The sequence below is a fragment of the Leptopilina heterotoma genome, unplaced genomic scaffold (genome assembly GCF_015476425.1).
Source record: "Leptopilina heterotoma isolate Lh14 unplaced genomic scaffold, ASM1547642v1 Lhet_108, whole genome shotgun sequence".
Classification (NCBI taxonomy): domain Eukaryota; kingdom Metazoa; phylum Arthropoda; class Insecta; order Hymenoptera; family Figitidae; genus Leptopilina; species Leptopilina heterotoma.
This window is the reverse complement of record NW_025110825.1, coordinates 826184-843460: the sequence shown is the minus strand read 5'-3', so window position 1 is coordinate 843460 and position 17277 is coordinate 826184. Positions and strand designations below refer to the sequence as shown.

The 17277-nt window shown below is 22.7% G+C and overlaps 1 protein-coding gene across 3 annotated transcripts; it reads right to left on the bottom strand.

The window, feature by feature from the left end:
- Positions 1-7773: 7773 nt before the first annotated feature.
- Positions 7774-14507, bottom strand: LOC122502964. Of its 3 annotated transcripts, XM_043613345.1 has the most exons (7): positions 14403-14507; positions 11263-11304; positions 9311-9352; positions 9116-9154; positions 8866-8940; positions 8668-8740; positions 7774-8122 (listed from the first exon to the last, which is right to left on the bottom strand). In XM_043613345.1, the coding sequence occupies exons 1-7, from the start codon at positions 14464-14466 to the stop codon at positions 8038-8040; spliced, it is 420 nt and encodes a 139-aa protein (XP_043469280.1). In that variant the 5' UTR covers positions 14467-14507; the 3' UTR covers positions 7774-8037. The 3 variants fall into 3 exon arrangements, with proteins under 3 accessions (XP_043469280.1, XP_043469263.1, XP_043469271.1); XM_043613328.1 differs by lacking the exon at positions 14403-14507 and having other exon boundaries at positions 11263-11483; XM_043613336.1 differs by lacking the exon at positions 14403-14507 and having other exon boundaries at positions 8672-8740; positions 11263-11482.
- Between the last annotated feature and the right edge of the window lie 2770 nt (positions 14508-17277).

The following is a 17277-nucleotide window of genomic DNA, read 5'->3' as shown; positions in this document are numbered from 1 at the left end:
CATACCGGGTGTCCGCATCTGCCGTCACCGCAGGAGGTCACGTATTCAAGAATCCGTATCGAGTGAGAGAGAGAGAGGAGAGAGAGGAGAGAAAAAAATAATACACGCCCAATATTACTCCCCTTTAAATACTCTTTTTAAAAAGGAAGTATCCTCGTGGTCCGTTTGCGCGTCCGCCATTCAACATTGGTTTGCGGCTCGTTATTCGGTTAGATGATACCATTAGTCGAGGCGTCCAATCCCGACGATTTTATATAGAAAATACTCACCCCAAACCAATAGTAGAGTGGTTTGAACCTCAATTTTCATCCTTGCCTGGGAAAGAAAGCAATAAAAATAAAAAAGGAAAAAAAAATGTATACACTGTTAAAAATCCTGGAGCGCAGGATTCGAGGCGCAAAGAAATCATCTAACTGTAACCGACCCCTTTTGTCGCCTCTCTTTAACGCGCGAATAACAACCGAGCGGTGTAACACTTTATTTTTTCTCTTCTTTTTTTATTTTGCGTCGACGCGACGCTAATTACCCCGCCCCAAAATCCCCTTAAACGACCATTAAAAACCACCCTTAACGGACCATAAAGCATTTAGGTGCGACCGAGTAAATGGATATACCTGAACGAATGGAAAGTGGGAAAGGATAAGAGAGAGAGAGGGAGAAAAATCGCTAATAGCTTCACTTACCACGACACAGTGACTCCCAAGAACTTTAAGGGTTGATACATTTTTAACCCTATCAACAAATTTTTATTTACGAAAATTTTCGAATTTCTAAAGTGATGAATTGAAACACTGTTGGCTTGAAAGTATATACATATATAGGTATATATCATATTGCTACGAAATTGAAACCAAAAATGTAAATCAACGACAAAGTAATTTCAAAAAGTTTCTGAACTCTTGTGAAATGAAAATTTGTTTTTGTGCAGAAAATAAACTTTCAAAAATTGAAAACGAAGTAATTTTTATCCAAAATTTACTAAACTGTTGAAGAAATAAAAATTTGTTTTGTGCAGAAAAGCTCTCAATAAATTGTAAACGAAGTAATTTCAAAACTATTGAACTCTTGTGCTAAGAAAAATGTATCAGAAAGAACAAAATCTGAAAACATTTAAATCGTAAAACCAAAATGATTAAAAGAGATATTATTTTAAATCTGAAAGTAGATTAAGTAAATTTTAGAACTTAAAATCATACTCTGAAGAATAAAACATATTTTATTGTTGTCTTCTTAATCCTCAACTTCATACTTTTGTTCTTTAATTCACGACCAAGAAATTTTATTAATTTGGAAATATATTTTTTCGTTTTCTTCTTTTTACCTTCAATTTTCTATATTTTTGTTCTTCGATTTATGATTAAGAAAACATTTTATTCTAAAAATTAGTTTTTTTCCTTATTTTTCCTCAATTTTCTACTATTGTTGTTTTGATGCATGATCAAAATTTTTTTTTGTTTTAAAAATTTATCTACTTGTTCCCCTTTCTGTCCTCAATTTTTTATTTTTGTTCTTGAATTGATGACCAAATTTCATTAATTTTAAAAACTTTAAAGAGTAGAGATGATTCTATCACTCAGTCGTATTTTAATAAATAGTGAAATTTAACGATCACTCCGAGTTAAGGAATCACTCCTTGACTCGGAGTGATCGTTAAATTTCACTATTTACAAAACTTTTGTTATGTTCTCCTTTTTGTCTTCAATCTTCTACTTTTGTTCTTCGATTCATATGATCAAGAAATTATTTTTTTCTAAAAAATTACTTTTTTCTTCTTTATTTTTCCTCAATTTTCTACTTTTGTTCATTAATTCATTATTAAAATTTCTTTTTGTTTTCAAAATATATTCTATTATTTTTTTTATCCTCAATTTTCTATTTTTTTCTTCAAATAATGATCAAAAAATTTGTTTGTTCTTTTTTATTCTCAATTTTCTACTTTTATTCTTCAATTCATTATCAAGAAATTATTTTCTTTTAAAACATTAGTTTTTTGTTCTTTAATTTTCCTCAATTTTCTACTTTTGTTCTTCAAATCAAGATCAATATTTTTTTTGTTTTCAAAATATATTCTATTACTTTTTTTATCCTCAATTTTCTACTTTTCTTCTTCGATATACATGATCAGGAAATTATTTTCTTCTAAAGAATTAGTTTTCTATTCTTCGTTATCCCTCAATTTTCTACTTTTCTTCTTGGATACATGATTAAGAAATTATTCATTTCTAAAGAATTAGTTTTTAATTCTTCATTTTTCCTCAATTTTCTACTTTTCTTCTTGGATACATGATTAAGAAATTATTTTTTTCTAAAGAATTAGTTTTTAATTCTTCATTTTTCCTCAATTTTCTACTTTTGTTCTTCGATACATGATCAGGAAATTATATTTCATTCCAAAAAAAAATAGTTTTTTGTTCTTTATTTTTCCTCAATTTTCTACTTTTGTTTTTCGAATCAAGATCAATATTTTTTTTGTTTTCAAAATATATTCTATTACTTTTTTTTACCTCAATTTTCTACTTTTCTTCTTCGATACATGATCAGGAAATTTTTTTTTTCTAAAAAATTAGCTTTTTATTCTTCATTTTTCCTCAATTTTCAATTTTTGTTCTTCGAATCAAGATCAAGAATTTTTTGGTTTCAAAATATATTCTATTTTTCTTATTTATTCTTAATTTTCTACTTTTCTGCTTCGAATATGATTGGAAAAATATTTTGTTTTAAAAAATTAGTTTCTTATTTTTAATAGTTCCTCAATTTTTCATTTTTTTCTTCGAATCAAGATCAAGATTTTTTTTTGTTTTAAAAAAATATTCTACTTATTTATTCTATCCTCAATTTTGTACGTTTGCTCTTCAATTTATAGTCAAGAAATTTTGTTAATTTGGAAATCTATTGTTTTGTTCTCCTTTTTATCTTCAATTTTCTACTTTTGTTCTTCGATTCATGATCATGAAACTCTTTTTTTCTAAAAAATTAGTTTTTTTGTTCTTTATTTTTCCTCAAGTTTCTACTTTTGTTCTTCGATTCATGCCATCAAAATTTTTTTTTTTTTGAAAATCTATTTTTTTATTCTCTTTTCTATCCTCAACTTTCTAATTCTTTTCTGTAAATATTGATCAAACAATTTGTTTGTTCTTCTTTCTATCCTCATTTTTCTACTTTTGCTCTTCAATTTATGGTCAAGAAATTTTGTTAATTTGGAAATCTATTGTTTTGTTTCTTTTTTTCCTTCAATTTTCTACTTTTGTTCTTCGATTCATGATCATGAAACTCTTTTTTTCTAAAAAATTAGTTTTTTTGTTCTTTATTTTTCCTCAAGTTTCTACTTTTGTTCTTCGATTCATGCCATCAAAATTTTTTTTCTTTTGAAAATCTACGTTTTTATTCTCTTTTCCATCCTCAATTTTCAAATTCTTTTCTTCAAATATTGATCAAAAAATTTGTTTGCTCTTTTTTCTATCCTCAATTTTCTACTTTTGCTCTTCAATTTATGGTCAAGAAATTTTGTTAATTTGGAAATCTATTGTTTTGTTCTCTTTTTTATCTTCAATTTTCTACTTTTTTTCTTCGATTCATGATCCTGAAATTCTTTTTTTCTAAAAAATTAGTTTCTTCTTCTTTATTTTTCCTCAATTTTCTACTTTTGTTCTTCGATTCATGTCATCAAAATTTTTTTTTTTTTTTTGAAAATCTATTTTTTCATTCTCCTTTCTATCGTCAATTTTGAATTTCTTTTCTGCAAATCACTATCAGAAATTTGTTTGTTCTTTTTTCTATTCTTGATTTTCTACTGTTGATTATGTAAGAGTTGTGAAAAATAAAAAATTTTTCCTTTACGTTTCACTTTGACAAACACAAGAAATAAAGTGTTACACATTTAAGTTACATAATAAAGTACACAATTTACTTAACAATAGTTTTCAAATCTTTATATGTTTTTAATTTATAGAAGTATAAAAAAGTGCTTTATTTTTGTAAAGAATCACTCAGACGTCATTTATGATGTACGTATAATTCTTGGAAAACAATTGATTGTTATTAGAATTGTACATCTGTGTTTGTTCAAGTGTCAAAAAATTGTTTAAAGAGCTCTGAAATTGTTTCAGAATTCACTAATTTCGAGTAGTATATAAACGACAAATATCGCAAAACTATATATATAGTAATCAAGTATATTCGAAGGACAGTATATAAATAACATATTGTATGCTTAGAAGTATAATATAATATAAAATAATAATTGAAAAATAGAAACAGCAGCAAATTTTGCAACATTGTATACTATAGTACAGAATCATATTCGTATACAGAAAAATTAAACTAAATATACAGAAATTATACTATTAAATTAATTAATACTAATAATTAATAGTATTAATAACTAATTAATACTATTAATAAAAAAAAATTTTAAAAAAAATTAAAAATGTTGAAATTTTACTTGATGTTATTTACCGCAACAGTATTATTGTTTGTGCAACATTGTAATGGTGATTGTTGTCCTAGAAGGCTTGTACATTTTAACGTTGTATATAGAACTTGTGACAAATATGGCGTGCATAAAGTGAAAAAAAGCGATGATAAATACTGCTATCAAGTTGTATGTAACAATGGTTTACCTCCTGATGGCTTCTATTGCGGTGTAGGATCTTGTAACATGTTTGGATGTGACTGTGACTATGGCTGTAAACAAGGAGATCCTGTAAAATTATTTAAAAGACAACATAGATTTTTCGTATCGAATGTTACATTAGTTTCTCATGTTTAAAAAACTGTCTAGTAATTTTGAATATACTTTCAAAAATTATACAAACATTTTTCCATTATTTCCTGCGTATTATTTATTTCAATATTTGTAAAATCAGAATTCTCATCTGTAAAAATAAAATTTTACAAGAGTTTCTCAAATTGTAACTCTTTTTTATTTAACATTAATTTAGTAATTATGCATATAATTACCATTAATTTTTATCAACAAATTTAAAAATGTTATAGTTATTAAAACATTTGTTTGTTCCTTCTTCTATCCTCAAATTTTTGTCTTTTGCTCTTTGACTCAAGATCAGGCATTTCTTTACAAATCCAAATCCGCATTTTTCATTAAATTATTTTTAAGTCATTTTTTCCGGGGGGGGGATAAAATTTTTCCTTTACGTTTGACGAATACAAGAAATATAAAAACACAATTATAAGCTACAAAATAAATTACAGAATTCATTTAATATAATAGTTTTGAAATCTTTAGGTGGGGAATAAAAAAAAGTATATGCTCTTGTATAGAATCACTCATACGTTATATTATTACTTACGTAATTCTTAGACAACAATAAAATTGTACATCAATTATTTATTCAAGTGTCGAAAATTGTTTAATGAGCCTTGAAATTGTTTCACAATTTATACTATAATTTCGAGTATAGTATATAAACGCCAAATAACGAAAAATTATTTCTATAAAGAATAATTAAACTTAATATACAAAACTTTTAGAAAACTTATTGGCGAATACTATTTAAATTTTTAATTATAAAAATTTAAATAAATTTTAAAATTTAAATTACAAATTTAAAATTTAAATTACAAATTTAAATAAATTTTAAAATTTAAATTAAAAATCAACAAAGAATGTGGAAATTTTACTTGACTATGGCTGTAAACAAGGAAATTCTGTTAAATTCTTAAAAAAACGATATGGGTCTTTTGTTACCAATGTCACATTAATTTCACAAGTTTAAAAAACTGTTTATAGTAATTCTGATATACTTTCAAAATTGTCCAAAAAATGTTTCCATTATTTCCTGTATAAATTTATTTTAATTTCTAAAATGAGAATTTTCATCTGTAAAAATAAAATTTTATAAGAGTATTTTAATTGTAATTCTTTTAAGCGATAAAGAAAAATGGAGCAATCAAAAAAATTTTAATTTTCTGAGATATTCTACAACTGTGTATATATACAACTATAAAATAAGTGCTTACTTTAAAATTCGAAAAAAATTTTTTTTTTTATTTTATATTTTCATATCGTGAGACGCCACGTGGAGTTGTGAACAAAACAAATAAGTAGTATTTTCTTTTCAATAGAAATTTTTTTCCGTGTATTATGTAATTTTTACAAAACTTTTTATAAATTAATCAACTATAACAATTTTTTTTTTAAATTTCGTTTTACTAAAAACATTTAAAAAATTCTATTATTTCTAAAAATTCCATCTATATAAATGCTGTTAATATTCAATTATAATCTAAAATTTTAATTGAAATTCATTTTTAAATCAATTTTTATTACAAAATTCTACGAGAATTCAATTATTTAAATATAAAAATAGATAATTTATTGAATAATTGAATGTTTCTTAAAATTTAATTCACATAATGGATTTTTTCAACAAATTTTTAAACAATTGAATTATTTTTGACGAATTTTAATAAAATTTCTAAGAACAATGACATATTTCAAGGAATTCGATTAAAATTTTTTTTTAAATAATTGAAATTCTGCAATGAGACTTATGAAAATAATTGAATTCCTAAAAAGAAATTCATTAATCACGAAAATAATTGAATCCCTATAGAAATTTAATTATTTATAAAAATAATTGAATTATTGCGAAGAAATATATAAAAAATTTGTAAATAATTGAATTTTTTTGGGAAATTTTATTTAAATAATAGATAGTGAAAATCATTGAATTGAGGAAAATTTATTGAAAATAATTGAATTTTTGCCAAGAATGTTATCAAAATTTTTTTAAATAATTGAATTATGAAACGAAGAATTTTATTAAAATTTTTAAAAATAATTGAATTCTTGCAACGAATTTTATTAAAATTATCAAAAATCATTGAATTCTTAGGAAGAACTTTATTAAATTTTTTTTAAATAATTCAATTGTAGCGAAGAATTTTATTATATATAATCTTTTAAATAATTTATTTTTTTCGAAAATTTTATTAAAATTTTGTTTTAAAATAATTAAATTCCTGTAAAAATTTAAAATAATTAAACATTTACGTAGAATGTTATTAACATTTTTTTTAAATAATTGAATTCTTTTCGAATATTTTATTAAAATAAATAATGAAAATCATTGAATTGTGGAAACTTTTTGAAAATAATTAGAATTTTGACAAGAATTTTATTAAAATTTTTGAAAATAATTCAGAGAAGTATTAATTAATTAAATATTAACAAATTTAACTAATTTCAGAAGAATTTGAATTATTGAAATTTTTCATCAATCTAAATTCTTTAACATTTCTAATTAAATTCATTCAAAATTGAAATTTTTAAAAAATTTTAATTAAAACCTTTTGAAACTAATCTATTTATGAAAATAAAAGTTCTGGTAGTTTTCGTCATAATTTCTATGAAAAAAATGTTTAATAACAAAAAATTTTGATTTCGAAAATAATATAATGGTACAATTTCTAATAATAATAATATTCGCAAATTATTGAATTTCGAAGTTTTTTTTCTTTTTCAATGTAAAATGTTAAGGAACGAGTAAAACAATCTTAATAGCCCTGAAAAGATAATAAAATTTTTAAGAACTGAAGTATAAGATTAAAATTTATTTTTCTTGTATAAATTTCTTGGCCAAATTATAGCGAACGCAGTCTACACTCTAAAGTTATTCAAAGTTTTATATTTAACATTCAAAGAAGTTGCAAAGAAGTTAAAAAATTCCAATTACCAATTATTGTAATAATAATAATATACCAATTATCGGTAATTTTTTAATTTCTGTAAATATATTAAAATCAGGAAAAAATAAAATATAATAAAAAAAATACGTAAAAAGAGACACAATAAAATATATTTAAAAGTACAGAAATATTTCGAAAATGTTGAAAGTTTACATGATGTTATTTATTGTAACATTTGTATTTTTTACGAATAAGTGCCATGCTGATTGTTGTCCCAGACGAATTTTAAACTTTAAAATTGTTAATACAACTTGTGAAAAATATCGAATGCATAAAGTGAAAAAAAACAATGAAAAATATTGCTATGAAGTTGTATGCAACAATGGTTTACGTCCTTTTGGCTTTTATTGTGGTGCAGGAGCTTGTAACATTTTTGGTTGTAATTGTGACTTTGGCTGTATACAAGGAGATCCTGTGAAGTTATTTCAAAAAAAACATCAAAATTTTATTACTAATGTCACTTTAGTTTTCTTTTAATATTAATTTTCTTTAAATAAAAAAATAATCAACTCTGGTATTGACAATTAATCTTTTAATGAAAATCAAATTTTTTTTTGAATAATTGGATTTGTAAAAAATTGGATTTAGCAAAAAACGAAAAAAGTCCTACAAATTATAAAAATATTTCAAAATTATTCTACCATAGAAATGTTATTATATTACTTTTTTAATTTATAGACAAAATTTGTGCGAAGGATTTATTTTTTCGTAAATATACAAAAATCTGTATATTGTCATTTTGTAATTTTTATTTGTAAAAATAAAAAGTTCAATCAAAAATAAATATATTATTTTTTTGCTTTTCCTCTAGAATTTTTGCATTTAAAATTTTTAATATTAAAAATTTTTCTTCTATGACGTGATTTGTGATTAAAGAAACGAATTTTTCTGCGAGATTGAAATTGTTTATTGATTGTCAAATATTAACAACATTTTTCAAATATTAATAATATTTACACACGACAATATCGAGGATCTCCATTCTTGTTGCACTTGGATTTACCATGATTTAAATGCACTACGCACATGTCTGAAAAAATTTTGTTAAATCTTTTATTTTTCTTTATATCCTATTTATTCAATAAAAATAAAATAATTTTTAATAAAGAATATTTTTCTTATATTATAAAAATTAGGGAACTTTTCTTTACGTACTGTAACATATGTCTTGTAAAAAATCTGTGAAATTTGCCATGTTCAGACATTCGATCAAGAATTTATGACACTTGACTGTAAAAAATATTATCATATTATTTTCTCATTGAAACACAAAATATATTTTACATTATTCCCTATTCATTGTTATTTATATTCATAATTTTAATTTTTTTAAATTTTGTATTCAATTTTAATTATTTAAAAATAATATTATTATAACAATAAATAACATTATTTATGAACTTACCAGCTGCATGATATGGGGAATCATAAGTATCCATTTCAACTGAAATAAAAATTTAGTAAAATATTTTGTTATTGAATTTTTGTATTAATTTAAATTTCTATCAATTTTGTAATACATTTAAAATAATAATTTTTTGTTTACACATAAATAAAGTGTATTAAAAATTAAAAGTAAAATATATAGATGAAAACTTACTGAAATCAAATTCATCGTTTGGATGAGGATCACGACCGTCAACTAAATATTCATTTGGATTCATAAATGAATCAGATAAATAAAAAATTTGGCAAATAATTAATAAATATACAGCAAGATTCAACATATTAAATTTTTAAGTTTTTACGTATATCTTCTTTGAAATTTCATAAGACTCTAAAAACTATTTCACTGCCTGCGACGCATGAAAATGGAAGTCGTGTGTTACAAACATAAAAATGAAGAGTTGGGGGAGGAGTTTTGGTTGGGTAGGGGGTTAAGGCAGGGCTGCCCCCTTAGTCCAATCTTGTTTAATTTGTTAATGGCTGACTTAGAGGAGAAAATGGAAAGAAAAGGTAAAGGGGGAGTGATTCTGGGAAAAAGACGTGTGTATGTACTAGCGTATGCGGATGATGTAGTGTTGATGGCTGAGAATGAAAGAGGGATGAAACTGTTGATGAAAGAATTTGAAGGATACGTCAGAAAGAAAGATTTATGTGTGAATGTGGAGAAGACAAAAGTGGTGAGATTTAGAAGGATAGGGGAGGTGGAGGAGGTGGAATGGAAGCTAAATGGAAGAAGAGTGGAAGAAGTGAATGAGTTTTGTTATCTGGGTTATTGGTTTAATTGGAACGGGGAGCAAGAGTTAAATATTGAAAGAAGAATAGAAAAAGGGGGAAGGGTGATGGGACAGGTATGGGGAATTGGGGAGAGGAGATTTAAGAATGATTGGAAGAAGCGTGTATGGTTGTTTGATGCTTTGGTATGGGCGGTGATTAGTTATGGAGTGGAAGTATGGGGGTGGGGTGAGATTGGAAAGGTTGAAAGTTTGCATGAAAGGTTTTTAAGATGGACTATGGGGGTAGATAGGAATTGTCCGGGATACATGTTAAGGGAGGAATTGGGAAGGGAAAAGGTTGTATTGAGGCAAAGGAAGAGGGCAATGGGATTGGAGGAGAAGTTGGAGCTGGGAAGAGGGAGTGACATCGCGAGAGAGTGTTTGAGGATGGTTAAGAAAGGGAAAGCAATGAGAAGGAAAGATATTCCAAGATGGGAGAGAGAAAGAGGAGATGCGTTGGAGGAGGGAAGGAGATGGGGCGGAAATGAGAGGGAGGTGATGGAGGGTTGGAAGAAAAAGGATGAGAATGAGAGGTGGAGCAGGATAGTGGAGTCAAAATATAATAGATGGTATAGGATGGTGAGGGGAGAGAAGGAGCCGGGGTATTTAGGAAAAATGAAAAAGTATGAAAGTTGGAATAGATTGTGTAGGTTTAGAATGGGTGAAGGAGTGAAAGAGTGTAGGTATTGGATGGATGATGAAGAGAAAATGTGTAGGATGTGTGGGTTTCAGGTAGAAGATTGGAAGCATGTTTTGGAGGAATGTATGGGGGAAATTGAAGTAGGAGGGGTGGAGGGAGGGATGGGGGATAAAATTAAGTGGATTTTGGATGAGAATGGGAAAGGGGAAAAATGGATAGAAAGATTAGAAAGAATGAGAGAAGAGAGAATGTATTAGGGCCGATAAAGGGAGGGGTTTTTTGTATTGGGGTAAGGCAGTAATGCTTAAATATAAAAGGTAGTTTGTAAAGTTTTTAAATTTTGACGAAGCCAAAAAGGGCAAATTGGAACGGGAAACGGAAACCCGGTGCACTGGCGGATTGCGATTAGTAGATATAAGTAGAGCGTATTAAGTTTAGTTGTAAGTGAAAATGTATTTTAGTTTTAAGTAGAGGATGTGTATTAGGGAGTCTCGAACCCTGCGTGAGCAGGGAGAGTAAATAAAGATAATTAATTAACTGAAATAAAAATTTAGTAAAATATTTTGTTATTGAATTTTTGTATTAATTTAAATTTCTATCAATTTTGTAATACATTTAAAATAATAATTTTTTGTTTACACATAAATAAAGTGTATTAAAAATTAAAAGTAAAATATATAGATGAAAACTTACTGAAATCAAATTCATCGTTTGGATGAGGATCACGACCGTCAACTAAATATTCATTTGGATTCATAAATGAATCAGATAAATAAAAAATTTGGCAAATAATTAATAAATATACAGCAAGATTCAACATATTAAATTTTTAAGTTTTTACGTATATCTTCTTTGAAATTTCATAAGACTCTAAAAACTATTTCACTGCCTGCGACGCATGAAAATGGAAGTCGTGTGTTACAAACATAAAAATGAAGTAGATAAAAATGCACTATTTTGTACATATTATGATTTTCTATAAAAAATATTTTAGTAATCAAATCGAAAATTCTTATTATTGATGAAATAATTTTTAAAATAGTAATAATAACATTATTAAAACTATTAATTATTGTAATTAATTACTATAGTTAATATTATTAAATTAATGTTATTAAAATTTTTTTTAAACGTTACTAAATAAAATCAAAACTAATCTAAATTATAAACTTTATTGAAAATCTATTTTTATAATATAACACATAATTGTTGAATGCAAAACAAAAATTCTTCTTTGAATGAAATATTTTTAATAATTTTTTAAAAACTTTTTTTGAAAAATTTCCAATCCATTTGTTTACAATTCAATTTTGCGAACTTTCGATTTAAAGATTTTAATTTAAAACCTTTTCGAAATTCAATGGTTTTTAAAAATTCACGCTATAATGCTCTTAATACTACTTAATTTTCCATTAAAATTAATTAATTAATTAATTAATTAATTAATTAAAAATAAAATTTTAACTGAAAATTATTTTTAAATAAATTTTTATTTAAAAATTCTAAAAAAATTCAATTTTATAAAAACAAAAATACCTAAATAATTTATTGAACATTTTAATATTTCTTAAAATTGAATTCTAATAAAGAATTTTATCAACAAAATTTTAAATAATTGGATTTTTGTGAAGAATTTTAATAAAAATTTTAAAAATAATTACATTTTTCGAGGGATTCGATTAAAATTATTGTATTAGAAAAAATTGAAATTCTGCATTGAGTTTTATTATTTATGAAAATAATTGAATTCTTAAAAACGAATTTTATTAAACTTTTTCAAAATAATTGAATTTAAAAAATTTTTTTTAAATAATTGAATTCTTCTGGAAATTTTTATTAAAATAGTAAATAGTGAAAATCATTCAATTGAGAAATATTTTTAAAAATAATGAAATTTTTAACAAGAATTTCATCAAAATTTTTTTAAATATAACTGAATTGATACCAAGAATTTTATTATTATTTTTAAAAATAATTAAATGCTAGCGAGAAATTTTACTAACATTTTTAAAAGTCATTAAATTTTTACGAAGAACTTTATTAAACGTTTTCTAAATAATTGAATTCCAGTGAAGAATTTTATTATAATTATTTTTAAATTTAAATAATTGAATTTTTTCGAAAAATTTTATGAAAATTGTGTTTTATAATAAATAAATTCATGTAAAAATTTTATTATACTTATAAAAATAATTGAATTCCTAAAAAGAATTTTATTATTTACGAAAATAATTGAATTCCTGTAAAAATTGTATTATTTATGACAATAATGAAATATTTACGTAGAATATTATTAAAAAATTTTAAATATAATTGAATTCTTTTGGAAAGTTTTATTAAAATAGTAGATGTTGAAAATCATAGAATTGAGGAAAATGTTTTTTTAAATAATTGAAATTTTGCCAAGAATTTTAACTAAATTTTATAAAATAATTGTATTGATTCGAATAATTTTATTATAATTTTTAAAAATAATTGAATTCATGGAAAGAATTTTATTAAAATTATCAAAAATGATTAAATTCTTAGGAATAATTTTATTAAATATTTTTTAAATAATTGAATTCCTCTGGTGAATTTTATTATTTATAAAAATAATTGTATTCTTGGGGAGAATTTTATAATTTATGAAAATATTATAGAATTCTTGCAATGAATTTTATTAAAATTTTTCAAAATAATTGAATTTCTCTGGTGAAATTATTTATTAAAATAATTCATGATGAATTAAAATATTTAAACTATTAATTCAAAATGAAAAATGATTAATAAATATAAAATTATAATCGAAAATTAATTCGAGGTGTGAGAAAATAATTATTAAAAAATGAATTCTACAGGTTTGTCGGCGTGTATGTAAAGAAGATTTTAATTTGTTAATTGAAATTATTTATTTATTCTAAATTTTAACACATTTTCTAAATATTAATAATATTTACACACGACAATATCGAGGATCTCCTTGCCTGTTGCAAGAGAATGTATTATCTTCGTTTTCCAATGTGCACATTTCTGAAAAAATTTTGTTAAATCTTTTATTTTTCTTTATATATTTATTCAATAAAAATAAAATAATTATTAATAAAGAATATTTTTCCTATATATTAGAAAAATTAGGGAACTTTTCTTTACGTACGGATACATCTTACTTGTAACACCATCGAAAAATTTGCCATATTTAAACATTCGATGAAGAATTTATGACAATTGTCTGTAAAATATTATCATATATTATTTTGTCATTGAAACACAAAAAATCTTTTACATTATTCTCTATTCATTGTTATTTATATTCATAATTTTAATTTTTATATTTTTATTTAAAATTCTGTATATTATAATTTTTTTAAATTTGTCACTCAATTTTAATTATTTAAGAATAATTCACATTATTTATGAACTTACAAGCTGCATGAAATTGAGTAATATACGTATTCATTCCAACTGAAATAAAAATTTAGTAAAATATTTTGTTATTGAATTTTTGTATTAATTTAAATTTCTATCAATTTTGTAATACATTTAAAATAATAATTTTTTGTTTACACACCTAGACAAATGGTATATTTGTCTCAGAACCAACTAAACTTTTTATTTGTTTGAAATAAATTTTATTTGGTTTAAATAAAATTTTATTTATCTCAAATATATGTTTTATTTGTGTCGAATAAAATTTTTATTTAAAAGAAATAAAAAGTCTAGTTGGTTCTGAGACAAATATACGCTTATTTAACTCAAATAAAATATATTTGGTTTAAATAATATTTTTCTCTGGGTGCACATAAATAAAGTGTATTAAAAATTATAAATGAAATATATAGATGAAAACTTACTGAAATCAAATTCATCGTTTGGATGAGGATCACGACCGTCAACTGAATATTCATTTCGATTCATAAATGAATCAGATAAATAAAAAATTTGGCAAATAATCAATAAATATATAGCGAGATTCAACATATTAACTTTTTATGTATTTCTTCTTTAAAATTTCATAAGACTCTAAAACCTATATCACTTACGTATTTTTTCTTTAAAATTTCATAAGACTGTAGTCTAAATTTGGAAATTAAACAACATGAACTTGCTGCTGGCAGTATAATGTGTTTTGTTTCAAATGTTCTAAAAACTATATTTGGAAATTTTTTTTTTTTTGAAAATTCTGTTTTGGAAAATTTTTTTTTTGGAAAATATAAATTTTGGGAAAATTGGTTACTGGTAAAATTATTTTTGGAAAAAAGAGATTGGGAAAAATAAATTGGTAAAAGTGACCCCCTACCTTTTGTACATATTATGATTATTTCTGAAAAGAATATTTTCGTCATCAAATCTGGTATAGCAATAAACGGAAATTTATCTCATTTTTCCATTTGTCAAAAAGCAAAAAATTTTATCTATAAAATTTTATAAAAAAAATAAAACGAAAATTCTTATTTTTAATTAAATAATTTTTAAAATAGTAATAACAACATTATTATAATTATTAATTATTGTAATTAATTACTATAGTTAATATTATTAAATTGATGTTATTTTAATTTTTTTTAAACTTTACTAAATAAAATCAAAAGTATTCTAAATTATAAACTTAATTAAAATTCTATTTTTATAATAAAACTATTGTTGAATTCAAAACTAAAATTCTTCTTTAAATCAATTATTTTTAATAATTTTTTAAAAACTTCTTTGAGAATTTTCAAATCTATTTATTCACAATTCAATTTTACGAACTTTAGATTATTCGGAAATTCTCTAAATAAATATATAATAGAAAATAAAAACTTTAAATAATTTGTAACAAAAATCAATTAAACTTTTTCAAAAAAATTAATTCCTCAAAATTGTAAGTTAACAGATTGAAAAATTCAGATTATTAAAGAATTTAATTTGTAACCTTTTCAAAATTCAATTATTTCTAAAAATTCCCACTATAATGCTCTTAATACTACTTAATTTTTAATTAAAATTAATTAATTAATTATAAAATTAATTAATTTTAAAAATAATTACAATATGTGATGGATTCGATTAAAATAGAAATTTAATTATTTATAAAAATAATTGAATTATTGCGAAAAAATATATAAAAAATTTGTAAATAATTGAATTCCTGTGAAATATTTATTATTTGTGAAAATAATTAAATTATTGCGCAAAATTTTATTAAAATTTTTTATAACTAATTGAATACTGCTGGAAATTTTATTAAAATAGTAGATATAGTGAAAATCATGGAATTGAGGAATATTTTTAAAAATAGTGAAAATTTTGAAAAGAATTTATAAAAAAAAAATTTTAAATAATTGAATTGATACGAAGAATTTTCTTATTATTTTTAAAAATAATTGAATTCTTGCGAGGAAGTTTATTATCATTTTCAAAAGTCATTAAATTTTTACGAAGAACATTATTAAATTTTTTTTAAGTAATTGAATTCCAGTGAATAATTTTATTATAATCATTTTAAATAATTGATTTTTTCGAAAAATTTTATGAAAATTGTGTTGTAAAATAATTAAATTCATGTAAAAATTTTATTACTTATGAAAATAATTGAATTCCTGAGAAGAATTTTAAAATTTATGAAAATAATTGAATTCTTGGAATGAATTTTATTAAAATTTGTCAAAATAATTGAAGTCCTCTGGTGAAATTTGTTATTTATAAAAATAATTGTAGGTATTCTCAGGAAGAACTATATTAAATTTTTCCTTAAATAATTGAATTCTTGTGAAGAATTTTATAAAAAAAAATGTTTTAAATACAATTTAAAATTGTTATAGAAATATTTGAAATCCTGCTATGTGTTTTATTATTTATGAAAATAATTGAATTCTTAAGAAGAACTTTATTAAATTTTTTAATAATAATTGAATTCCTGAGAAGAATTATATAATTTATGAAAATAATTGAATTCTTGCAACGAATTTTATTAAAATTATCAAAAATCATTGAAGTCCTCTGGTGAATTTTATTATTTATAAAAATAATTGTATTCTTGGGAAAAACTTTGTTAAATTTTTTCTGAAATAATTGAATTCTATCGAAGAATTTTATTATAATCATTTAATAATAATATAATAATAATATAATAATTGTAATCAATTAATTTTTAAAAAAAATATTTTATGAAAATTATGTTTTAAAATAATTAAATTCACGTGAAAATTTTATTATGTATGAGAATAATTGAATTCCTGTAATAAGTTTATTATTTATGAAAATAATTGAATTATTGCGAAGAAATTGATCCTATAAAATATTTAAATAATTAAAAATTGTATGAAAATAAAAAAATAATTGAAATTCTACGATGATTTATTTAATTTATAAAAATAATTGAATTTCTTCCAACGAATTTTATTGTTCATAAAAAAATAATTGAATTTTTGCGAAGAATTTTATAAAATTTTTTTTTTTTTGAAATAATTGAATTATTTTGGAATTTTTTTTATTAAAATAGTAGAGCCCTGAGAATTGAAAGATTTAAACTATTAATTTGAAAATGAAAAATGATGAACGAATATGAAAATAATAATTGAAAATTAGTTCGAGTTGTGAGAAAATAATAATTAAAAAACGAATTCCACAGGTGTGTGTGTGTGTAAAGAAGAAATAAATGAAGAAAGTTTTGTATTGAAAAAAAAAAAGAAATGCGATTTAAAGTTAAAGCTGGTTAAATCCACAAATTAGTGGGTTGTATAGTTT